The sequence below is a fragment of the Hyla sarda genome, chromosome 9, assembly GCF_029499605.1.
Source record: "Hyla sarda isolate aHylSar1 chromosome 9, aHylSar1.hap1, whole genome shotgun sequence".
In the NCBI taxonomy this organism is placed as follows: Eukaryota; Metazoa; Chordata; class Amphibia; order Anura; family Hylidae; genus Hyla; species Hyla sarda.
This window is the reverse complement of record NC_079197.1, coordinates 99,899,527-99,925,769: the sequence shown is the minus strand read 5'-3', so window position 1 is coordinate 99,925,769 and position 26,243 is coordinate 99,899,527. Positions and strand designations below refer to the sequence as shown.

Here is a 26,243-nt window from a genome sequence, read left to right as displayed (position 1 = left end):
AAATACCATATGCAAAAAGATGTACAAAAAGGGGCACTAGTTTGTCTCTCCTGAGACATTTGAGCAACAATCCTCAGAATGCGAACATGCCCCACATGGCCAGGCCTGCCAGTGCAAGAGAGACACTTTTTTGCAGTCTGTTCAGGCTCAGAGGGTGGGGTCCTTAAAGGAAAACTGTCACATATTTTCTCCTGCACTATCCACAGGTATTGGTGGATAGTGCGGGAGACGCTGATTAAAACGAGCCCTACCTTTGTCTGATCCGTGCCGCCGTTCACCCGCAATTGTAGTTTTAATCTCTGTGTATATCCTGCTGTAACTGGCATGGGCGGGGCTTCTGTGGGCTAACTGACACTGACGTCAGCGCCGCTCATGACTATTCATCCCCCCTCCATCCTGTTCTCCCTCTCTTCGCCGCTCCTAACCAGAGGAAGGGGGGGATGAATATTTATGAGCGGCGCTGACGTCAGTGTCAGTTAGCCCACAGAAGCCCCGCCCGTGCCAGTTACAGCAGGATATACACAGATTAAAACTACAATTGCGGTGCGAACGGCGGCACGGATCAGACCAAGGTAGGGCTCGTTTTAATCAGCACTGAAAATATGTGACAGTTTTCCTTTAAAATGGAATATGGAATGTGGTCATCTTGGCAAAACAACATCTTGGACACTTTGCTTAGGATGATGCCAGATTTTGACCTATGAACCCAGTGTTAAACTGCAACCACAGTGGCACTGTAGCATAACACGCCAGCTGTTCATAGGAATGTACAGCTATGTAAGTGCTTTCTTATAAAGCTCTCTGCTATATCTAAGGCTGCATTCACACCACATTTTTGCAATACAGTTTCCGTATCAGGTTTTTGATGAAAAACTGATTCCTCAAAACAGTACTAAACTCTAGCAAAACGTGTATACAAATTTTAACCTGCATACGATTTGAAAAATTATGTCCTGTTGAATCAGTTTTTTAAGAAAAAACTGTATACATTTTTAAATTTTCACTCCATTATTAATAAAGTTTAACTTTTTTTGATTGAAATTCCAAGAAAAAAACCCAGATGTGGTTAAAACCAGATGGAACCGTACGCACATACAGTTCCCATTGACTCCCATGTAAAAAAAGAAAAAAAAACTGTGTACGGTTTCAATACAATTTTTCACACCCGGACCAAAAACTGTGGTAGGCTGGAGTTTTGGGAAGGTAAAAAAAAATTGACAAAACCCTACAAGATGCAAAACGGATGCAACAGGATGCATCATTTGGCATACGGTTGTCAATGCATACGGCTTTCAATACGGTTCCATATGGTTTTCGAATGCAGCCTAAGAGGGCACACCAAGTGAGTGACACCCATTCGGTATCCAGATATAGGTGGTCATGCAGTGACATCTAAATTGTACTGCCAGTATAAACTGCTTTCTGGATTATATTATAGGTCTATATGAGCATAAATATTATGCAGTATACTAAATCTACTAATGCTGTACCATGTATATTACAACAGCGCAGGGAGATTAGAAGTGCCAGAGAAATCAGCTATTGCGTCCAACATATGGGGAAATGTTTCCCCAGAACTTTGGCAGGGTGTCTGCTGGCATATAGCAAATGTTTATGAGCAGCTCCTGACAGCAGAGAGGTCAGATCAGTGTTATCACAGGGCTATAAACCTCATTGTAGCCAAGCAAGCTTCAAATTTAGTCCATATCATATTCCTTGTATATGCGATACCTTCTAACAAGACAAAGTGGCGACACCTGTTTTTACTGAAAGGTGTATGTGTTTTGCACCATTTTCCACCCTTGTATACATTAAGGAGATTTATCATGTATGGCTTTTATATGGCAATTTTTTTTTTTACTTACTTATGCTTACATGCGCCCTATTTATCAAATAGTCGCACGACCTTGATAATTCACACGTAAGCAAAACCCGGGAAACCGGCTTAGGCTGGGTTCACACTACGTTTTGTCCCATACGGGAGCGCATACGGCAGGAGGGAGCTAAAACCTCACGCTCCCGTATGCCATTCACTTCAATGAGCCGACCGGAGTGAAACGTTCGGTCCGGTCGGCTCCACCGGACCGAACGTTTCACTCCGGTCGGCTCATTGAAGTGAATGGCATACGGGAGCGCATACGGTTACATACGGGAGCGCGAGCTTTTAGCTCCCTCCTGCCGTATGCGCTCCCGTATGGGACAAAACGTAGTGTGAACCCAGCCTTACAAAAGCATTTTTTAAAGCAGGAAAGTTTTCCCTTATGTGTGTCATTGGAACTCACAGGTCATTTTAACATAAAGTGGTGTACAATAGCGCAGAGTACTATGTTATACTATACAGTGACCCCCCCCGACCTACGATGGCCCCGACATACGATAATTTCAACATGTGATGGCCTCTCAGAGACCATTGCATGTTGAAGGCAGCATCAACATACGATGCTTTTGTATGTCGGGGCCATCGCATAAACGGCTATCCGGCAGTGCAGACTGCTTCAGCTGCTCCGGATAGCTGTCTACGGTGCTTCGTGTGGTCCGCTGACGATCACTTACCTGTCCTCAGGGCTCCGGCTCTTCCTCTTCGGGATCCCTTGCATCGTCGGCGCTCTCCATCGTCATCATCACGTCGCTGCGCACGCCGTCCCGTCATCCAATAGGAGCAGCGTGCGTAGTGACGTGTTGGTGGCGACGGAGAGCGAGGATGCCGGGGAAGCAGAGGCCTTGCCGGAGCGTCAGGGACGCGGCGACAGCGATGGAAGGCGACATCCAGGGCAGCGGGGACAGGTGAGTACAACTTCATATACCAGTGGTCTTCAACCTGCGGCCCTCCAGATGTTGCAAAACTACAACTCCCAGCATGCCCGGACAGCCAACGGCTGTCCGGGCATGCTGGGTGTTGTAGTTTTGCAACATCTGGAGGTCCGCAGGTTGAAGACTACTGTCCTATACTTTACATTGCACGGATCCCTAAACATACGATTGTTTCAACAAACGATGGTCCGTTTGGAACAGATTACCATCGTATGTTGAAGTTAAAAGTTATTACTATCAGTCACATACACTTGTATGTCATTTAGCAGAGAACACGCCTTAAAAGAGGCGACCCTGCAAAGTATACCCTTATGCCCTACACATTTCCCTAGCAACACATGTTTCAATCTGATGTTATGCTGGGATCATCTTTTGGAGACATAGGAGGTTTAGCTAAACAATCAGTCACAAGGAAACCTAAAAAGCCATAGGTCAAATATCGTGGACAAAAAACAAACAAAACAAACCACCTAATAGCCATAAGAATCCTTATCAACCTGATTATAAAGCTTATGCTTCCCCTCTTCTACATAACTAATAGCTATGACCGAGGTAGGAAAAGACAAGAAGTATAATGTGAGGTGCACACATAGGACTGGCTTCCAAGAAAACAAAGTCAATAATAATAGCGGGACCATTGCCCACAATAAACAGCCCACAGCAAGAAATTCACTGCACTTCTGGGCAGTATAGACAGATAAAGTTCTGTATTCCACCATTCCACATGGAGACTGTCCAAGAGACTGGAAGTAACCAATCATGTTTACATAAAGAAAGAATTATTCCTACCATTAAGTCCATGTTTTTCCAAGTAGCAAACAGGTTTATTTGGGGTATTTTCTGAAACATTCAGTACTGCTGTTATTTTTTTGAACTAAAACAAAACAATGGCTATTAAATAAATCAATTTTGAAATGTTAATATACAATCCACAGATTATTATGTACAATAAGTCATATTTAGTTTCTTTACAAGTTAAAGTTAGTGACCCAGAATCTCCTATTGCTGGGGCACTGAAATTATCCCAAGGGATAGAAGGTCCTGAACATTCCTCTCTGCGTATACTCGAAGGTCATGTTCACACGGAAAACACGGGAGGACATTCCGCACATTTACTTCATTTGGAAGCTAGGACCGCTCGGAAATGTGCCGTCTTTATAGGCAGAAATGCATTTCCAAACTATAGGGATGTCCCGATATTAGGGATCGACCGATTATCGGTATGGCCGATATTATCGTCCGATAATCACGATTTTGGGCATTTGGTATTGGCAATTACCTTGCAGATGAGCCAATAATGCCCCGACCCACACCGCCTCTATTGCCTCCCCATCCCCGGTTTTATAATTACCTGTTCCCGGAGCTCAAGCTACTTCTTGCTCCTGCTACGTCCTGCGTTACGCTGTGCGCAATGACGAGTGACGTGACGTGCGCGACGTGACATCACCGTCAGTGCACACAGTGACAGTTCAGGAGGATGCCATTGGAGCCAGATGTGGAGTGGACCCCGGGAACAGGTAATTATAAAACCGGGGATGGGGGAGGCAATGGGGCCGGTGCGGTGGTCGCGGTGCGGTGATAGGTCTCAGGACCCCCGGACAGGCAGGGGGTGAGAAGCGGGTTGCGGCGGCGGCCTATGGCACCGCAAAAGCCAATGCAGTGCATTGATTTACAGCGCCCGCTTTAAATCAATGATCTGCAGCGGTGTCGCGGGGAGATAAATAGCCGATAACTTATACCGGATTATTGGTATAAGTTATCGGCTATCGGCCCTAACCTCCACCAATTATTGGTATCGGCCCTAAAAAAACGATATCTGTCGATCCCTACCCGATATGCATGGTATCACATGGTACCAATACCCGGCATTTGCATGGTATTGGGGACTTGTTTATTGTCCCCGATACCAAGTCCGATACCTGCTGCAGTGCGGCTGCCCCATTCTTCCGTCCGCACCATGGCATCCCATGGAGGAGCATGTGACACACAAACTACCTCCTCCACTGCACCCAGCGTGACGCTATGGAGGAAGCAGAGTGACGTGTATGTCACATGCTCCTCCGTAGGACACCATGATGCGGACGGTAGAACAGGGCAGCAGAGCGGCAACACCCAACAGGAGTGGAATTGTCCTATGGAAGGTGGCGTTGGTGCTCTGCTGCGGATTGGCAGGAAGAAGAGCAGGAGGAGAGACATGTCCCGGGCTCCGGGAGAGGAGGAGGTGAAGTGAGGTAACAAGAGATTGCTACTCTTCAGTGTCGCCTGATGTCAGGGACCCGAGCATTTTCACTTATGTTATAGAGTGACCCGAGAAGTGAATGAGAGAGGATGTCTCCTGCTGGTGAGGGACGGGAGGGGTATGGAGACTGACATCTCATGTACGGAGGGTCATATACTCACAGGGGCAGTGACATGGGGTTAAATTGACACTGTGCATAAGACACTGCTGAGGTGTATACTGCCGCTGCCTACAAAGGGGGGGGGGGGGGGGGGGCAGACGGCAGACGCTGCCTACAAAGGGGGGGGGGGAATGAACGGGGGCCGCTGCCTACAAGGGGGGGCGCTGCCACGCTGCCTACAAAGGGGGGGGGACACTGTCTACAAAGGGGGGGGGGGGCATCCTGGGACTTTTAGTACCTCTATTTTGCACTGTGGTATGTACCTGGTTATCATTCACTGCCATATAGTTCCATCCAAAGTTACTGTTATACTGCACTTGCACTTTATATATGCCTTTGGCATTAGAAATAGCAGTTTGAGCTTGTAGAAGCCCCATGATCTAGCAGTTGTTTAAACACTATTTTCTCAGTGCTAGCACATATTGCATATTTGCCTTGATGTATGTTTGTCCCAGGTATGCCACCTGTCTGTCGTATTCCTCTTTTTTTAATCACGTTTATACATTTTAAAATCATGTGAAAAATTGTGCCTTTTATTCATCAATATTTGAGTAGCTCCTTTTTCTTTTGGTATACCTACTATTAAAGGGAATCTTACAGCAGAGTCACCTGCACTAACTTCAATTTATATGTAAATAGTGCAGGTGACCCGGTTTCTACCGCTGCTCATCGTGTGAACATCAGCGCTATCGCTCCAGAGACATCGGGCTCACAGCCAAAGCAAATTCCCTGTTCTCTGCAATGGAGTAGAGAGAAATCTTTAATCATACTACAGCAGCCGCCTTCATTGCACACAATAAGGAACCCACATATCAGCATGGTAAGAAGCGCCAAAAACCGGGTCACCCTGGCGTCAGATTCCCTTAATAAAATAAATAAATAAATAAAAAAGAAAAGTACTCGTAATTGGTATCAGCGAGTACTAGAATTAAAGTATCGGTACTCATACTCTGTCTTAAAAACTTTTTTTTTAAATGGTATCGGGACATCCCTACCAAACGGAATTCGCAAAAACATTGAATAGGTTTAAGTTCTGTGGACACTGGAATCTGGATTTTCGGGAATTCTGCTATCTACACAGTGCAGGAGAATCCCATTGATATCAATGGGACTTTACTGCAGCGTAATTTCAGAGTGGAATATTTCCACAGAATTCCACTGTGTGAACATGGCCTAAGGCTGAAAGTAAGCTTTGCTATGGGGATTTTCTCCTGCTCTGGCCTCCTAGGACTGTATCCATTTTTTCCAGCACACCGGAGCACCTGGAAGCTGAACTAATTTATGCAGGCTAAAGTCAGCAACCGCCGAGCCGTGAGGTTTGTGACGAATCGAATTACTGTAACTTTGCCATTCAAAATGAAGAATTTCCAAGTGTAATTCCATTTATAAATTACACTCAGAAATTTCGGTTGAGCAGTGTCCCATTGTAGTCAATGGGATTCTGCTGCACAGTAGCTTCTGAAATTCTTGCTTCATGTGGAACACATGGATGGCAATGTCCTTGAGTTCCTAGCACAGACTGATCCAGTCGACATCAGCCGCCCTCGGAATCTCTGACCATAATTTTTCCTTAGTATGCGCCCAGTCTAACTCGTGGTGATGTGCAGAAGAAAACTAGTGTAAGAAAAAAAAATAATAATTTGTATAAGAGAAAAGACAAAAAGTTGAGCTGAAGAAAACAATACATAAAAAGCGTTTAACATTGGGCCTGAGCCAATTACCCTAAAACAGACCGATAATAGCTCAAAATTGAAGGGTGACTTGTTCGAAAAAAACTTCTGATATGTTGCCTAAACATATTAAAAGTTTGGATCACCCCAGGTCTCACTCTTTACACCCGCTGCAATTGCTAGTCATAAGTCAGGGAAGAGAGCGACAGCATGTTGCACTACCCGGCCGGCCACCAAACCTGACCTTTTTTCGGCATTGAATTATGCAGAGAAAAGGTCAGATTTGATTTACAGCTGGGAAGTATGGCGCACGCTGCCACAAACTCGAAGCAGGTCTCAGAAGTGAGAACCGGTACAACCAAAACTTCAGACATGTAAGGCAACACTACTTGATTTTAATTAGAACATAACAAAAATGCAACGTTTTATTATTTAGAAAATCTAAAAATGTATACAATACAAATAGATAAGATCATAAAGCTACATTGGTCACACAAAAAATGCTGCAAATATCATACCATGAACCTATCAAATTAACCCCTTAGGGACTCACTCTATGCATTAATAACTCAGAATAAAAGGTAAAAGCATCTGATTCAGAGATAGTTTTTGCGTGACATTTTACTTTAACATACTGGTAAATTTTTGTCGTTACTTGCATTTTTTCTTGGTGAAAAATCCCAAAGTTTGATGAAAATTTTGAAAATGTAGCTGCTTTCTAACTTAGAAACTTTCTGCTTGTAAGGAAAATGGACATTCCAAATAAATTACTGTATATATTGATTCACAAATACAATATGTCTACTTTATGTTTGCATCATAAAGTCGACATGTTTTTACTTTTAGACATTAGAGGGCTTCAAAGTATTGCAGCAATTTTCAAAATTTTCACAAAAAAAAATCAAAATCTTAATTTTTCAGTGGCCAGTTAAGTTTGAAGTGGATTTGAGGGGCTTTTCTGTGAGAAATACCCCATAAATGACCCCATTATAGAAACTGCACCTCTCAAAGTATTCAAAATGACATTCAGAAAGTTTGTAAACCCTTAAGGTGTTTCACAGGAATAGCAGCAAAGTGAAGGAGAAAATTCAAAATCTTCATTTTCTTTTTTTACACTCACATGTTCTTGTAGAGCCATTTTTGGAATTTTTACAAGGGGTAAAAGGAGAGAAATCACCCCAAAATTTGTAACCCAATTCCTCTCGAGTAAGGAAATACCTCATATGTGTATGTAAAGTGCTCCATGGGTGCACTACAGGGCTCAGAAGGGAAGGAGCAACAATGGGATTTTGGAGAGTGAATTTTGCTGAAATGGTTTTTGGGCGGCATGTTGCATTTAGGAAGCCTCAATGGTGCCAGAACAGCAAAAAATAAAAAATAAAAACACATGGCATACTATTTTGGAAACTACACCCCTCAAGGAACGTAACAAGGAGTACAGTAGGCTGTGCAAATGAAAAATTACATTTTTAATTTTTCACAGACCACTGTTCCAAAAATCTGTCAGACACCTGTAGCGAAAGTGCTCACTGTACCCCTTATTACGTTCCGTGAGAGGTGTAGTTTCCAAAATGGGGTCACATGTTGGGGGGGTCCATTGTTCTGGCACTATGGGGGCTTTGTAAACACACATGGGCCTTCAATTCTGGACAATTTTTTTTTTCTCCAGAAGCCCAATGGCGCTCCTCTTCTGAGCATTGTAGTTCGCCCGCAGAGCACTTTACATCCACACATGGGGTATGTTCTTACTCAGAAGAAATAGGGTTACACATTTTTTTTCCCTATTTTCATTTGTGAAAATGAAAAATTTAGGGTAACAAGCATTTTAGTGGAAAAAAAATATTCTCTTCATTTTCCCATCCAACGTTAACAAAAAATTTAAAACATCTGTGGGGTATTAAGGCTCACTATACCCCTTGTTACGTTCCGTGAGGGGAGTAGTTTCCAAAATGGGGTCACATGTGGGTATTTTTTTTTTTGCATTTATGCCACAACATCTGTAAAATCAGCCACCCTTGTGCAAATCACCAATTTAGGCCTCAAATGTACAGAGTGCGCTCTCACTCCTGAGCCTTGTTGTGTGCCCGCAGAGCATTTTACATCCACATATGGGGTATTTACGTACTCAGGAGAAATTGCTTTACAAATTTTGGGGGGCTTTTTTCCTTTTACACCTTGTGAAAATGAAAAGTATTGGGCAACACCAGCATGTCAGTGTTTTTTACAATAACATGCAAGTGTAGACCCCAACTTTACCTTTTCATAAGGGGTAAAAGGAGAAAAAGCCCCCCAAAATTTGTTATGGGGTATTTCCATACTCTGGAGAAATTGCCTAACAAATTTCGGGGGGCTTTTTCTCCTTTTACCCCTTATGAAAAAGTAAAGTTGGGGTCTACACTTGCATGTTATTGTAAAAAACCATGCTGGTGTTTCACAAGATGTAAAAGGAAAAAAGCCCCCCAAAATTTGTAAAGCAATTTCTCCTGAGTACGGAAATACCCCATATGTGGCCCTAAACTGTTTCCTTGAAATACGACGGGGCACCGAAGTGAGAAAGCGCCATGCGCATTTGAGACCTAAATTAGGGATTTGCTTAGGGACGGACCCGGATGCAAGTATTACACTTGCTTCAGATACCAAAATGATCCTATGGCAGTGCTTCTCAAACAGGGTTCCTCCAGCTGGAAGCTCCGTTTTGGAAACAGTGCCGTACCAGATGTTTTTCATTTTTATTGGGGGGGGGGGGGGGGTGTAACTGTGTAGGGGTATATGTAGTGCTTTACTTTTTATTTTGTAAAGTGTAGTGCAGTGTTTTTAGGGTACATTCACACAAGCGGGGGTTCACAGCGAGTTTCCCGCTGGGAGCAAGAAACTCACTGTAAACGCGCCCGTGTGAATTCACATGGGGGGGGGCAAACCTGCGGCTGTTGCAAAAGTACAACTCCCAGCATGCCCTTTGGCTGTCGTGCATGCTGGGGGGTTGTAGTTATGCAACAGCTGGAGGCACACTGTTTGCCCAAACACTGGGAGTTTGTTACTTAACTCAGTGTTTTGCAACCAGTGTGCCTCCAGTTGTTGCATAACTACAACCCCCAGCAAGCGCAAACTACCAAAGGGCATGCTGGGAGTTGTAGTTGTGACTTCTGCTGTTGCATGACAACAACTCCCAGCTAGCCTTACCTCCTGCTGCTGGGCAGTGAAGATACGCCAGCCGTCACACTGCTGCTGGGGCCCCGATCCCGCCGCCGATGGTGGGGATCGGGGGCCCCAGCCTCAGGTACACACTCCCGTCACCTGCTCTCGCCCTTCGGAACCGGAGCGGAGCGGGCGCCATTAGGGAAACCCCCACAGCAAGTGTCCAGATTCGAATCAGGACAATCGTGAGGTGGCACCAGTGCCACCTCACTCCTGCTGCTAAAGGATGATAGGTGCCATCTCGGACGACACCTATCATCCTTTTTCTCCAGGTCACCGATTGACCCGGATTTGCGGCGATCGACTACATGGGGGGGGATGAGGGTTCTCAGGACCCACCCCAGGCGTTGTCACGGGATGACAGCTGAATTATTTCAGCAGGGATCCCGGTCCGGTCCCTGCCCGGTCAGCAGCAGGGACCAGAAATACAGGTACACCCTGAGTCCTTAAGGATCGGGATGCATGGAGTATGCAAACACCCTGCGTCCCCAAGAGGTTAAACACAAAGAGAAAAAAAATGGGTCTATTGTTAGGCAGGTTAGGTGTTACTGGTGCCTTACACTTTACAATAAATGTAAGAAGCAAACTACATCGTGCTTCATCCTAATAATATGTAGCCAGACGATGAGCAGTGCTGTGCACAATAGACTGATGGTGTAAAGTAACAGTATGTTATCTCACAGGCTAGCAATAGTCTGCAATAACATCCCGTACACAATACTGGAATCATCATGGGGTAGACAGGAAGGTCCGTGTGCAAATATTTTAAGTATTAGGCGAACCTTTACTCCCCTATAAGACCAAAGCCAAGGCTTACTGACTACTACAACACCAAAAATCTGAGGGTCAACACAGGACTAAGGTTAGGAGAATTCCTCTAAACCAGGGTTTCCCAACTAGGATTGCTTCAGCTGTTGCAAAACTACAACTCCCAGCATGCCCGGACAGCCTTTCGCTGTCCTGGTATGCTGGTAGTTGTAGTTTAGCAACAGCTGGAGGCCCCCGGGTTGGGAAACACTGCTCTAAACAGTCTGGGGGTCACACCATCGTCCTTCCCTTATTGTTCTACTGATCCTAGGTCAAGGCCAACAAGCATAATTTCAGCCCTTTCTTCCCTCCCAGCTTGGAGCTATGGCTGGTTTTCATGTTTCCTCCCCCTCTTCGCTTTCTATAATGTCAACAAACATGAACTTAAACAGCTTTCCCCCTCCCCCACCGCCTGCCTCAACCAGACAAAACACTTGTCAGCTAGCGCCAATCCGGTCATACCCAACATACATGCACAGGCATCTTCAGCCATGTTAATCTCTTACTCCAAACCAGTGTTTCCCAACCAGGGTGCCTCCAGTTGTTGCAAAACTACATCTCCCAGCATGCCCGGACAGCCAACGGTTGTCCGGGAATGCTGGGGGATGTCGTTTTGCAACAGCTGGAGGCACCCTGGTTGGGAAACACTGCCCCATACCAATGTTTCACAAACAGTGACTCTCCAGCTATTGCAAAACTACAACTCCCAACATGATGCGAGTTATAGCTTTGCAACAGTTGGAGAACACTTCTCTCTTTGTTCAATTACCTATAGCTCCCCTGCGGCTGTAAAACTACAACTCACAGCATGTCCCATGGTGGAAGCTGTAGTTCTGCATTAAAGGGGTACTCCCGTGGAATTTTTTTTTTTTTTTTTATCATCAACTGGTGCCAGAAAGTTAAATAGATTTGTAAATCACTTCTATTAAAAAATCTTAATCCTTCCAGTACTTTTTAGGGGCTGTATACTAAAGAGAAATCCAAAAAGAAATGCATTTCCTGTGATGTCCTGACCACAGTGCCCTCTGCTGACCTCTGCTGTCCATTTTAGGAACTGTCAGGAGAAGAAGAAAATCCCCATAGCAAACATATGCTGCTCTGGACAGTTCCTAAAATGGACAGCAGAGGTCAGCAGAGAGCACTGTGGTCAGGACATCACAGGAAATTCATTTCTTTTTGGATTTCTCTTTAGTATACAGCCCCTAAAAAGTACTGGAAGGATTAAGATTTTTTAATAGAAGTGATTTACAAATCTGTTTAACTTTCTGGCACCAGTTGATTTAAAGGGGTTCTCCGGTGCTTACACATCTTTTCCCCTATCCAAAGGATAGGGGATAAGATACATGATCGCGGGAGTACCGCCGCTGGGGACCCCCGGGATCATGCACGCGGCACCCGTTTGTAATCAGTCCCCCGGAGCGTGTTCGCTCCGGGACCGATTACAGGCGACCACCGGGCCGGCGGAGTGTGACGTCACGCCTCCGCCCCCGTGTGACGTCATGCTCCGCCACTCAATGCAAGCCTACATGAGGGGCCCGGTGGTCGCCTGTAATCAGTCCCGGAGCGAACACTCTCTGGGGACTGATTACAAACGGGGTGCCGCGTGCATGATCCCGGGGGTCCCCAGCGGCGGGAATCCCGCGATCAGGCATCTTATCCGCTATCCTTTGGATAGAGGATAAGATGTCTAAGCACCAGAGAACCCCTTTAAAAAAAAAAAAAAAAAAAAAAAGTTTTCCACGGGAGTACCTCTTTAAGGGAACATCGTTCTTTACATCAGCTCTACCCTTCCCTTTCACGGGGTGCCGTGAACCATCCTGGCATTTCTTTCTTTGCCAACCTACAACAAATCTGTCACAGCAGATGAGTAGACCGTGATACAAACTATTGCGATATCTATCTACGCATACACTACACGATTTTCTTGAGACTTTTTAAATGTGTCAATAGATTTCTTCTCAGACATAAGAGTCAATGGCAAATAAGGGATACGTTATGTGGCAAATCCAGCAAACCTCATGACTAATACGGTGTATAGGATATAGGGCAGGTCTTAGTAGTGTACTTAGGCCCGAATGACCGGCTATTCACAGAGTTGGGTGACATCACCAAAAACTGAGTATTTTCCCTTTATTTTACTATATATTTAGGAAATAAACTGCTGTATACCATACACCAGCATTAGTTTTAAACATCCAGCAACGCAACTTTATTTTTTTCCCCTCAAGTGTGTAAAACAAAACCACAGTGTGAACCCAACTGAACAATAGCCAATCACAGTTCAGCATTCAACTCTTATAGAGCTCTAGTAAAATTAAAGTAGAGCTGTGATTGGCTGTTAAGGGCAAATAAGACAGGTTTACTTTTAAAATGGTTTTTATCATCTCCCCCGCTGCACATATTATTCCTGATGACAACTGTAAATATTATTCCCTATCACTAGTACAGTATGTGCAGAATGTATACACAGTGTCCCCCTGGCCAGTACAGTACACACAGTGTCCCCCTGGCCAGTACAGCATACAGTGTCCCCCTGGCCAGTACAGCATACAGTGCCCCCTGGCCAGTACAGCATACAGTGCCCCCTGGCCAGTACAGCACACACAGTGCCCCCCTGCCCAGTACAGCACACACAGTGCCCCCCTGCCCAGTACAGCACACACAGTGCCCCCCTGCCCAGTACAGCACACACAGTGTCCCCCTGCCCAGTACAGCACACACAGTGTCCCCCTGCCCAGTACAGCACACAGTGTCCCCCTGGCCAGTACAGCACACAGTGTCCCCCTGGCCAGTACAGCACACAGTGTCCCCCTGGCCAGTACAGCACACAGTGTCCCCCTGCCCAGTACAGCACACAGTGTCCCCCTGCCCAGTACAGCACACAGTGTCCCCCTGCCCAGTACAGCACACAGTGTCCCCCTGCCCAGTACAGCACACAGTGTCCCCCTGCCCAGTACAGCATACAGTGTCCCCCTGCCCAGTACAGCATACAGTGTCCCCCTGCCCAGTACAGCATACAGTGTCCCCCTGCCCAGTACAGCATACAGTGTCCCCCTGCCCAGTACAGCATACAGTGTCCCCCTGCCCAGTACAGCATACAGTGTCCCCCTGCCCAGTACAGCATACAGTGTCCCCCTGCCCAGTACAGCATACAGTGTCCCCCTGCCCAGTACAGCGCACACAGTGTCCCCCTGCCCAGTACAGCACACACAGTGCCCCCCTGCCCAGTACAGCACACACAGTGCCCCCCTGCCCAGTACAGCACACACAGTGCCCCCCTGCCCAGTACAGCACACACAGTGCCCCCCTGCCCAGTACAGCACACACAGTGCCCCCCTGCCCAGTACAGCACACACAGTGCCCCCCTGCCCAGTACAGCACACACAGTGCCCCCCTGGCCAGTACAGCACACACAGTGCCCCCCTGGCCAGTACAGCACACACAGTGCCCCCCTGCCCAGTACAGCACACACAGTGCCCCCCTGCCCAGTACAGCACACACAGTGCCCCCCTGCCCAGTACAGCACACACAGTGCCCCCCTGCCCAGTACAGCACACACAGTGCCCCCCTGCCCAGTACAGCACACACAGTGCCCCCCTGCCCAGTACAGCACACACAGTGCCCCCCTGCCCAGTACAGCACACACAGTGCCCCCCTGGCCAGTACAGCACACACAGTGCCCCCCTGGCCAGTACAGCACACACAGTGCCCCCCTGGCCAGTACAGCACACACAGTGCCCCCCTGGCCAGTACAGCACACACAGTGCCCCCCTGGCCAGTACAGCACACACAGTGTCCCCCTGCCCAGTACAGCACACAGTGTCCCCCTGCCCAGTACAGCACACAGTGTCCCCCTGCCCAGTACAGCACACAGTGTCCCCCTGCCCAGTACAGCACACAGTGTCCCCCTGCCCAGTACAGCACACAGTGTCCCCCTGCCCAGTACAGCACACAGTGTCCCCCTGCCCAGTACAGCACACAGTGTCCCCCTGCCCAGTACAGCACACAGTGTCCCCCTGCCCAGTACAGCACACAGTGTCCCCCTGCCCAGTACAGCACACAGTGTCCCCCTGCCCAGTACAGCACACAGTGTCCCCCTGCCCAGTACAGCACACAGTGTCCCCCTGCCCAGTACAGCACACAGTGTCCCCCTGCCCAGTACAGCATACAGTGTCCCCCTGCCCAGTACAGCATACAGTGTCCCCCTGCCCAGTACAGCATACAGTGTCCCCCTGCCCAGTACAGCATACAGTGTCCCCCTGCCCAGTACAGCATACAGTGTCCCCCTGCCCAGTACAGCATACAGTGTCCCCCTGCCCAGTACAGCATACAGTGTCCCCCTGCCCAGTACAGCATACAGTGTCCCCCTGCCCAGTACAGCATACAGTGTCCCCCTGCCCAGTACAGCATACAGTGTCCCCCTGCCCAGTACAGCATACAGTGTCCCCCTGCCCAGTACAGCATACAGTGTCCCCCTGCCCAGTACAGCATACAGTGTCCCCCTGCCCAGTACAGCATACAGTGTCCCCCTGCCCAGTACAGCATACAGTGTCCCCCTGCCCAGTACAGCATACAGTGTCCCCCGGCCCAGTACAGCATACAGTGTCCCCCGGCCCAGTACAGCATACAGTGTCCCCCTGCCCAGTACAGCATACAGTGTCCCCCGGCCCAGTACAGCATACAGTGTCCCCCGGCCCAGTACAGCATACAGTGTCCCCCGGCCCAGTACAGCATACAGTGTCCCCCGGCCCAGTACAGCATACAGTGTCCCCCGGCCCAGTACAGCATACAGTGTCCCCCGGCCCAGTACAGCATACAGTGTCCCCCGGCCCAGTACAGCATACAGTGTCCCCCGGCCCAGTACAGCATACAGTGTCCCCCTGCCCAGTACAGCATACAGTGTCCCCCTGCCCAGTACAGCATACAGTGTCCCCCTGCCCAGTACAGCATACAGTGTCCCCCTGCCCAGTACAGCATACAGTGTCCCCCTGCCCAGTACAGCATACAGTGTCCCCCTGCCCAGTACAGCATACAGTGTCCCCCTGCCCAGTACAGCATACAGTGTCCCCCTGGCCAGTACAGCATACAGTGTCCCCCTGGCCAGTACAGCATACAGTGTCCCCCTGGCCAGTACAGCATACAGTGTCCCCCTGCCCAGTACAGCATACAGTGTCCCCCTGCCCAGTACAGCATACAGTGTCCCCCTGCCCAGTACAGCATACAGTGTCCCCCTGCCCAGTACAGCATACAGTGTCCCCCTGCCCAGTACAGCATACAGTGTCCCCCTGCCCAGTACAGCATACAGTGTCCCCCTGCCCAGTACAGCATACAGTGTCCCCCTGCCCAGTACAGCATACAGTGTCCCCCTGCCCAGTACAGCATACAGTGTCCCCCTGCCCAGTACAGCATACAGTGTCCCCCTGCCCAGTACAGCATACAGTGTCCCCCTGCCCAGTACAGCATACAGTGTCCCCCTGCCCAGTACAGCATACAGTGTCCCCCTGCCCAGTACAGCATACAGTGTCCCCCTGCCCAGTACAGCATACAGTGTCCCCCTGCCCAGTACAGCATACAGTGTCCCCCTGCCCAGTACAGCATACAGTGTCCCCCTGCCCAGTACAGCATACAGTGTCCCCCTGCCCAGTACAGCATACAGTGTCCCCCTGCCCAGTACAGCATACAGTGTCCCCCTGCCCAGTACAGCATACAGTGTCCCCCTGCCCAGTACAGCATACAGTGTCCCCCTGCCCAGTACAGCATACAGTGTCCCCCTGCCCAGTACAGCATAGTGTCCCCCTGCCCAGTACAGCATACAGTGTCCCCCTGCCCAGTACAGCATACAGTGTCCCCCTGCCCAGTACAGCATACAGTGTCCCCCTGCCCAGTACAGCATACAGTGTCCCCCTGCCCAGTACAGCATACAGTGTCCCCCTGCCCAGTACAGCATACAGTGTCCCCCTGCCCAGTACAGCATACAGTGTCCCCCTGCCCAGTACAGCATACAGTGTCCCCCTGCCCAGTACAGCATACAGTGTCCCCCTGCCCAGTACAGCATACAGTGTCCCCCTGCCCAGTACAGCATACAGTGTCCCCCTGCCCAGTACAGCATACAGTGTCCCCCGGCCCAGTACAGCATACAGTGTCCCCCGGCCCAGTACAGCATACAGTGTCCCCCGGCCCAGTACAGCATACAGTGTCCCCCTGGCCAGTACAGCATACAGTGTCCCCCTGGCCAGTACAGCATACAGTGTCCCCCTGGCCAGTACAGTATACAGTGTCCCCCTGGCCAGTACAGCATACAGTGTCCCCCTGGCCAGTACAGCATACAGTGTCCCCCTGGCCAGTACAGCACACAGTGTCCCCCTGCCCAGTACAGCATACAGTGTCCCCCTGCCCAGTACAGCATACAGTGTCCCCCTGCCCAGTACAGCATACAGTGTCCCCCTGCCCAGTACAGCATACAGTGTCCCCCTGGCCAGTACAGTATACAGTGTCCCCCTGGCCAGTACAGCATACAGTGTCCCCCTGCCCAGTACAGCATACAGTGTCCCCCTGCCCAGTACAGCATACAGTGTCCCCCTGCCCAGTACAGCATACAGTGTCCCCCTGCCCAGTACAGCATACAGTGTCCCCCTGGCCAGTACAGCATACAGTGTCCCCCTGGCCAGTACAGCATACAGTGTCCCCCTGCCCAGTACAGCATACAGTGTCCCCCTGGCCAGTACAGCATACAGTGTCCCCCTGCCCAGTACAGCATACAGTGTCCCCCTGCCCAGTACAGCATACAGTGTCCCCCTGCCCAGTACAGCATACAGTGTCCCCCTGCCCAGTACAGCATACAGTGTCCCCCTGCCCAGTACAGCATACAGTGTCCCCCTGCCCAGTACAGCATACAGTGTCCCCCTGCCCAGTACAGCATACAGTGTCCCCCTGCCCAGTACAGCATACAGTGTCCCCCTGCCCAGTACAGCATACAGTGTCCCCCTGCCCAGTACAGCATACAGTGTCCCCCTGCCCAGTACAGCATACAGTGTCCCCCTGGCCAGTACAGCATACAGTGTCCCCCTGCCCAGTACAGCATACAGTGTCCCCCTGCCCAGTACAGCATACAGTGTCCCCCTGCCCAGTACAGCATACAGTGTCCCCCGGCCCAGTACAGCATACAGTGTCCCCCGGCCCAGTACAGCATACAGTGTCCCCCGGCCCAGTACAGCATACAGTGTCCCCCTGGCCAGTACAGCATACAGTGTCCCCCTGGCCAGTACAGCATACAGTGTCCCCCTGGCCAGTACAGTATACAGTGTCCCCCTGGCCAGTACAGCATACAGTGTCCCCCTGGCCAGTACAGCATACAGTGTCCCCCTGGCCAGTACAGCATACAGTGTCCCCCTGCCCAGTACAGCATACAGTGTCCCCCTGCCCAGTACAGCATACAGTGTCCCCCTGCCCAGTACAGCATACAGTGTCCCCCTGCCCAGTACAGCATACAGTGTCCCCCTGCCCAGTACAGTATACAGTGTCCCCCTGGCCAGTACAGTATACAGTGTCCCCCTGGCCAGTACAGTATACACAGTCCCCATGACCAGTACAGTATACAGTCCCCCTGGCCAGTACAGTATACACAGTCCCCATGACCAGTACAGTATACACAGTCCCCATGACCAGTACAGTATACACAGTCCCCATGGCCAGTACACAGTATACACAGTCCCCCTGGCCAGTACACAGTATACACAGTCCCCCTGGCCAGTACAGTATACACAGTCCCCCTGAACAGCACAGTATACACAGTCCCCCTGACCAGTACAGTATACACAGTCCCCCTTTCCAGTACAGTATACAGTGTCCCCATGACCAGTATATACACTATAGGTCTATTAGACAAGGATGCCCATCTGAGGTACAGACAGTATTTGGCTGACATGGCAGATGTGAGGTGATCGCTGATGGATGTGTGTACTGCACTGTGGCCTATGTTGGAGCTATGTATACACAGTATGGTTGTAGTGCAGACTGGTGTTCTAGGCACATATATACATTATAAATGGCAGAGGACAGATGCCATGGCTGCAGCAGTGAGGGGCACATGTATCCATGCCCTCCAGACTGTGCCCCCCACAGCTGCCATCCATCTGCCCGCTCACCACCTCCCCCCAGGCCGGCCGCCACTTACTATGGGTCATTGGTGAAGCGTGGTGTGCGGGGCGGCTGGTACCCGTACAGATGGCAATACAGAACATCGAAGCAGAAGCAGCACATCTCCGCCGAGACCACCATCTTCCGGGATCCGGGGCTTAGACTGGAGCCACAGCCCGGAGAGAGAGTCCCGCAGCCAGGTGATAGGCTATTACCACAAGCCAGGCCGTTCATCCGGCTGCTTCCACCAGGCCCGCTCCCGGAGCCTCCGAGCCCCAGCTCCGCCCCGCGGCACTGGCTCTCCCCGCTGCAGTGGGGACCGCCCGGACCCCCTGAGCCAGACGGCGGTGAGCTGGACAGTTTCTGCTTCTTCACCCCGCAGCAGCCCGCCGCCATCTTGGAACAGTCTCCCACGCACCGCTTCCGACCCATGCTCCGGGCGTCCTCCTCCTGTGCGTGGTGACGTCGAAACGCCCGGACTTCGTAGCTCCGCCCACTGCTGTCAGTCACACGGATGGTTGCTCCGCCCACTGCCTTCTGGAGCCGCTTGATTGGCAGGACGGAGGACGTGTCAGTGTGGCCCCCACCTCGTGCAGCTGGATGATTGACAGTCGTGTAGCCCCTGCAGAGGGAGACACAGAGGGGGGTGCTGGGTCAGTGCAAACAGCTGACAGAGACAACAAGGAGGGAGGGGGCACAGGGATAACAGGCTCACGTCTGATGCTCCATTACAGTCAATCATAGGAGACCACACATGGATACCAGTCAATACATTGTACGGGGGAACTACAGATCCAAGCATGACACATTATCCTCATCACATGATCACAGTGTACAGACTGAAAATACTGAGGGGCTTTGTTGTCTTCCTAGGGGTGACTAAGGCTGGGCAAGCATGTTTGTTCATAGTGGTAAAATCATATACAATATACTGTATATAGCAAATACATATTAAAGGGAAAGTGACAGATAGACCAACCCGACTAACCTGAATATACTGATGGTTAGTTTGTGTGATCCTGACTAGAGATGAGCGAATTTACAGTAAATTTGATTCGTCACAAACTTCTCGGCTCGGCAGTTGATGACTTTTCCTACATAAATTAGTTCAGCTTTCCTGTGCTCCGGTGGGCTGGAAAAGGTGGATACAGTCCTAGGAGACTCTTTCCTAGGACTGTATCCACCTTTTCCGGAGCACCGGAAAGCTGAACTAATTTATGCAGGATAAGTCATCAACTGCCGAGCCGAGAAGTTCGTGACGAATCAAATTTACTGTAAATTCGCTCATCTCTAATCCTGACTAGCGTTGCTCGCGAATATTCGCAATGCGAATTTTATTCGCGAATATCACATATTCGCGAATATATCACTATATATTCGTAATTACGAATATTCGTTTGTTTTTTTTTGTTTTGTTTTTTTCACAGTACACATCACAGTGATCATCCCTCTCTGCTTCCAGCTTGTGTGGTGTAAAGAAGGCTCTAATACTACTGTGTGAGACTGGCGTGCAAATTGTCGCATATGCGAATTTTGTTTAAACTAAATTTGATTATTCTAATTTTCGCATAGGGTTATTTTCGCATACGCGAATATTCGCATATGCGAAAAATAAAACGAGAATATTACGAATATGCAAATATTTGCGAATATATGACGAATATTCGTCCATATATTCGCGAATATTCGCTAATTCGAATATGGCCTATGCCGCTCAACACTAATCCTGACTGAAACAATGTGTTCCTTACCCCAGTCCATTTAGATGTTCCCAAGATATAGTACAATCTAACAATATGCAAATTAACTCTTAACTGCACTGGAGGCGGGTCTGAAGACCATCTGCACCTCTGAGGCCATCCTCTGGGTCCTGTTCGCGCCACCCTGCTGATCAGTAATGATCTCCTTGATAAGTACGGCGGCCCGAACGGCACCCAGGGGATGGCCTCAGAGGAGCAGATAGTCCTCAGACCCGCCTTCATTGCAAAACGGTCATCCTGTTCACCCACACGAAATCCAATACATCGGGTTATAGGTCGGGTGAACCGGAGACCGATGCTGGGTCTCTGACTATATACATACCTTCTGTCTGGCACCTGGTCCCTCTGAAGATCCCCTTCTATCTTCATTGAATTGCGCACGAGAGCCAGGCCCGCCGGTGTGAGGTGAGATTTCCGAACCCATGCAAAAACCGAACCGCTCGGAGCGGTTCGGTTTTTGCATGGGTTCGGAAATCTCACCTCACACCGGCTGAATTTGAATATTCATGGTCGCTCTTCACACAAGCGTTTGTGCCTACTGAGCACTCACATGACCAGCGACCATAAATATTCAAATTCACCCTGCCCGCCTTCAGCGCGCAATTCAGCGCCGATAGAAGCTAATCTTCAGAGGGACTGGGCAGTACATATATTAGTCAGAGATTCCGCAACGGTCTCCGGATCACCCACACTATAACCCGGTGTATTGGATTTAGTGTGGGTGAACAGGATGACAAGAGGTCATGCGCATATTGTAAGATTATACTATATCTCGAAAATGTCTGAACGGACTGGGGTAAGGAATACATTTTTTACTCAGAATCACCCACACCCCTGTATATTCAGGTTAGTCGGGTTGATCCATCTGTCAGTCTCTTTTTAAAGATGCAACAAAAACACACAGTGTGAACACAGCCTTCGGAAGCAAAATGCGGCCAATATATGAAGCATGTGCCAAAACTGTAAACATTTCACCCAGTGTTCCTCTTGCTGTTTCAAAACTACAAGTCCCAGCATGGCTGGACAGACTTTGGCATCAGCCATCAGCCATGACTAAGACTCACTGGTGAGTCGAAACGCGTCGGTGCGTTTGTGTCCCACTTCTTCTCTTGTTTTTATGCTTTTCGTGCATTGGATTTTAACATGAAGAATAAAGTCTAAATTTTTATCCAGCCTGGGAGCCGGAACTTACGTTCTCTACTGTGATCAGCCAAAGACACACTGGTTGAGGAATACTGATTTAAAGGAAACGGCCCAGCCGTTGTGCCGTTGTCACTCCGCCCAGCTCATCAATATGCATGGCCTCCCTCCCTGCTCTCGCGGCATGGCACATGCGCCGCTACCGGGGTACATCCAGAAGTGATGTCAGTTTCAGCCTCATGAGGTTGAAAATGATGCCGCTTCAGGGTGTACTTTGGGAGCGGCGCATGCGGCGTGGTGAAAACCTGAGAGAAGGGAGGGAGGCCGTGCATATTGATGAGCTGGGCGGATCACCTGCCCGGCAGAAGATCACGTGGGGTGCCTGAACCTCCGGTCCTAGCCCCACCCATGCCCGAGAGACCTCATTTACATAAAAAGAAAAAAAGCGATAACGGCGCAACAGCTGGGCCATACAGGACATTGTAAGTATCATTTTGATGAGTATCACCCGTATCACCCGCCTATGACAGGTTAGTGTGGGTGATACTGATGACAGATTTCCTTTAACCTCTTGAGGTCCAGGTCAATGTCGACACAGATTACTGTTGGCGCAGTGGTCATCAATCTGTGCCTCTCTACTGCAGAAGGACATGCAAGGAGTTGTAGTTTTGCATCAGCTGGAATGCCGCAGGATGGACACATCTACACTAGCATTTAGTATAATCTAGCTCATTTTTTACTTTCATTTATTATACAGGTCATTACAGTCATTGTTATGGATATTGACATTTTGTGTTTTTACATCCATTATATCCCATTTAGTATACATTTCCCTGCCCCCACAGTCTAAAGCTTAGCTAACCTGTTTTTCCACTTTATGTGAGGAGAGAAGGTGGACACTAAGCCAAATGGGCGGGCATTATGGGATTTTACTGGAAAACATAGGGTCCTCTTTCTCTCTAAATATATTGACTGTATCATTTCTACACTTAATATTTAGATCCATGCTAGATTGCTAAACATAGAGTATGTATTATTGTATTAATGCTTGTATGTATGTCTTATTTGGTTTAGCTAATTAATGTTTTATTAACTGTTATCAACTTTGCTGGTTACCGAGTGATTGTTAATTTGGTGGGATACACTGCTGGTACAAGACATTTCTGCCAAAATACCTTGTACAATTATTTCATAGTTGTACAAAACTTAAAGGGTAGCTCCCACCATCCCTTTTTTTCCCCTCTCTGTCCCTGCCTATTTCCCATCTATCCCTAACCCCCTCCCTGCCTTTATTATAATTTTTTTTCTATATAAAAAAATGCCTTTTTGTCTGTCTGGTAGTGTACTCACTACCAGGCAGACTTCACCGGCAGGCGCGACGTCACTGATGCCTGCTGGGGCCGACACTTCCGCTCTTAGTTCATCTATACAGGGTGCCTCCAGCTGTTTCACCACTACAACTCCCAGCTTGCCCTGACATCTATTGGCTGTCAGGGCATGCTGGGAGTTGTAGTGGGGAAAAAACTGGAGGCACCCTGTGATAAAAACAATACATGGCCGCGGCGCAACCCGAACCCCGCCCGAACCCCGATACCAAACCCCGCCGCGCTCCCCCCCGCCGCGCAACCTCCCCCCGCTGCGCAACCCGCTCCTCCTCCCCCCCCCAGACATACCAGGACAGTGCAGCGACGCGGCCGGCGTGAAAAGTAAGTGCAGGACAGCAGCGACGGGATGCCGGGAGGCGGGGCCGGCGTGGGAGGCCAGGGAGCAGGGGAGCCAATGCGCTTCTTCTGTTCTCAGTGCTCGCTCCCACCTGTCTGATTGACAGGCAAGGAGCGAGCGCAGGAATTAGGACCGATGCCCGTCCGGCATCGGTCCAAATTCAGGCGAGACGTCACGCCAGGCTGCAGCTGGCCACTAGGAGGGAGACCCCTAGTGGCCGGTTTTCAAACGTAAAATACACTGTGTTAATAAAAAATAAATTTTTTTTTTTTTACTATATTAGAGATATGTTGTAGTACATAAGTACTACAACATATCAAAAATACAAGTTGGTGACAGTGCCCATTTAATCAATGTTTCTGGTTGTTTACAAAGATATTTAGGCCCTATAAATTTAGCCTGTACTTCCTGCTTCCGTTTCATATTGTTGGTGGCCATTTTGGGGACTCTAACAAAGTAAGTATATTTTCGGGGGAGGGGCATGTTTTGTTGTACTCTTATCCTAAAAACCACAATTGGTGTAGTCAGCAGGATTTGCCACAATAAGTGGAGCTGCAGACAGGATTATCACCTGTCATGATACTATATATTAATTACAGAGGGTAAAATAAGTACTGAACACTTAAAGGGGTACTCCGGCGGAAAACACTTTTTTTTTTAAATCAACTGGTGCCAAAAAGTTAGATTTATAAATTACTTCTATTTAAAAATCATAATCCTTCAAGTACTTATCAGCTGCTGTATTATCCAGAGGAAGTTGAGTAGTTCTTTTCTGTCTGACCACAGTGCTCTCTGCTGACACCTCTGTCAGTGTCATGAACTGTCCAGGGTAGAATATAGAACTTACATTCAAGTGACACATGTGGCCCTTTAGAACTCTGTACATAAAAATAAGGGGACAGATGTAAAACTTGCGACAAAAAAAAATACAGTGTAAACACAGCTCCAGCTTGAAAGATTTTAGGTTTGCTATGGGGATTTTCTCCTGCTCTGGACAGTTCCTGACAGGGACAGAGGCTGCAGCAGAGAGCACTGTGGTCAGACAGAAAAGAACTATGCAACTTTTTCTGTAGCATACAGCAGCTGATAAGTACTGGAAGGATTAAGATTTTTTAATAGAAGTAATTTACAAATCTGTTTACCTTTTTGGGACCAGTTGATTTAAAAAAAATGTTTTTCACTGGAGTACCTCTTTAATCATTTTTGTTGCTAAATTATATATTTTCACATGAGCTATTGACATGAAAATTGAAAATGTTGGTAACAACCCAAGTAATCCATACAAAGTAACCAAATCAAGTAAACTCAGAAATGAAGTTAAATTTGAAGGGAACCTTTCATCAGATTGAACTATATATAACACATGGCAACACTCTGTATATGGTAAAATCTTCTTCTCTTTATCCTCCCTGGGAGATGTTGTTGTCTGCAGGGCATTTGTGCGAGACTCGCAGTTCCCTCTGTGTCTGCTCATTGCAGCGGATTGCTGCTGCGAGTGGAACACATGCGCACAACGGGAGGCACACTCTAGGGACGGGCAGTAGCGCATCCACAGCATCAAATACACTGCAGAGGCGCTACGTGTGACCCTGCCATTGAAACATATTTTTTGGCATATGATACAGCAGGGAAAATAAATAATATTTGTAATTTACTTCCAGTAAAAAAAAAATCTCTTTTTATGTCACTTTCATGGCCTTATAAATTTGGCCACAAGGGGTCTCCCTTCTGGTCCAGACTGCATTCTGTCTGCTCAACTCAAAAGCACAGACTTTTGTCTCCTGGCAGGAGACCAAATTCAGGAAGTGCAGTCTGACCATAGGCAGTGAATAGCACTCACTCTCCCTGTTTCATCTCTGTTTCATACACAGGCAGAGAGCGAGTGCTATTCACTGCCTATGGCCAGACCGTACTTCCTGAATTTGGTCTCCTGCCACTCCAGCAGTGCTTTTGAGCAGACGGAATGTGGTCTGGACTAGAAGGGAGACCCCTAGTGGCCACATTTATAAGGCCATGAAAGTGACATAAAAATAATTTTTTTTTTTACAGGGAGTAAAGTAAATGACAAATCTTATTTATTTTACCTGCTGTATCATATGCCAAAACTAATTTTAATGACAGTGCCCAGTGTCCCCCACCAGCCCCAGTAAATATTCCCCTGGGCAGGGAGCTATACTTACCTAGTCCCATCTACTGCACTGTAATCACACCCCCTAAGCTTAATTGACAGCCAGGCACAGCCTTCATCATCGCTCTGCTCTGTCTGCTGGGAGTAGAGCGATGACAAAGGCTGTGGCCAGGCTGTCAATTACACTGAAGGGGCGTGATTACAGTGCAGTAGACAGGTATAGGTTAGTACAGCTCTCCAGCCGAGGGGACTACTTAAGGGGCCGGTGGGGGACACTTTAAAACTATATATCCTCACCATTCCTGTGGGCAGGAAAATCCCCTGGGGTGAGAAAGAAGTTTTTACAATATATATATATATATATGTTTTGTCTCGGTACCGCATCCTATCCGGTACCTTTGTATATAAGTCCCCATAGCCAGAGTCCCTAGGACGTCGGGGTTCTTCCTAACTAGCCCGCCCCTAGTCACCTCTC

The 26,243-nt window shown here is 48.5% G+C and overlaps 1 protein-coding gene across 5 annotated transcripts in view; it reads right to left on the bottom strand.

Moving 5' to 3' along the window:
* Window positions 1–26,243, bottom strand: part of AMMECR1 (AMMECR nuclear protein 1) — a 215,590-nt gene that overhangs the window by 76,559 nt on the left and 112,788 nt on the right. For all 5 annotated transcript variants that reach the window (XR_008847704.1, XM_056538916.1, XM_056538917.1 and 2 more), the window contains exon 2: window positions 19,056–19,640. Coding sequence is in view for 4 of the 5 variants with exons in the window: in XM_056538915.1 (XP_056394890.1) it covers window positions 19,056–19,640 (585 nt within the window). In the remaining variant the exon portion in view is untranslated. The remainder of the gene's footprint in view (window positions 1–19,055; window positions 19,641–26,243) is intronic.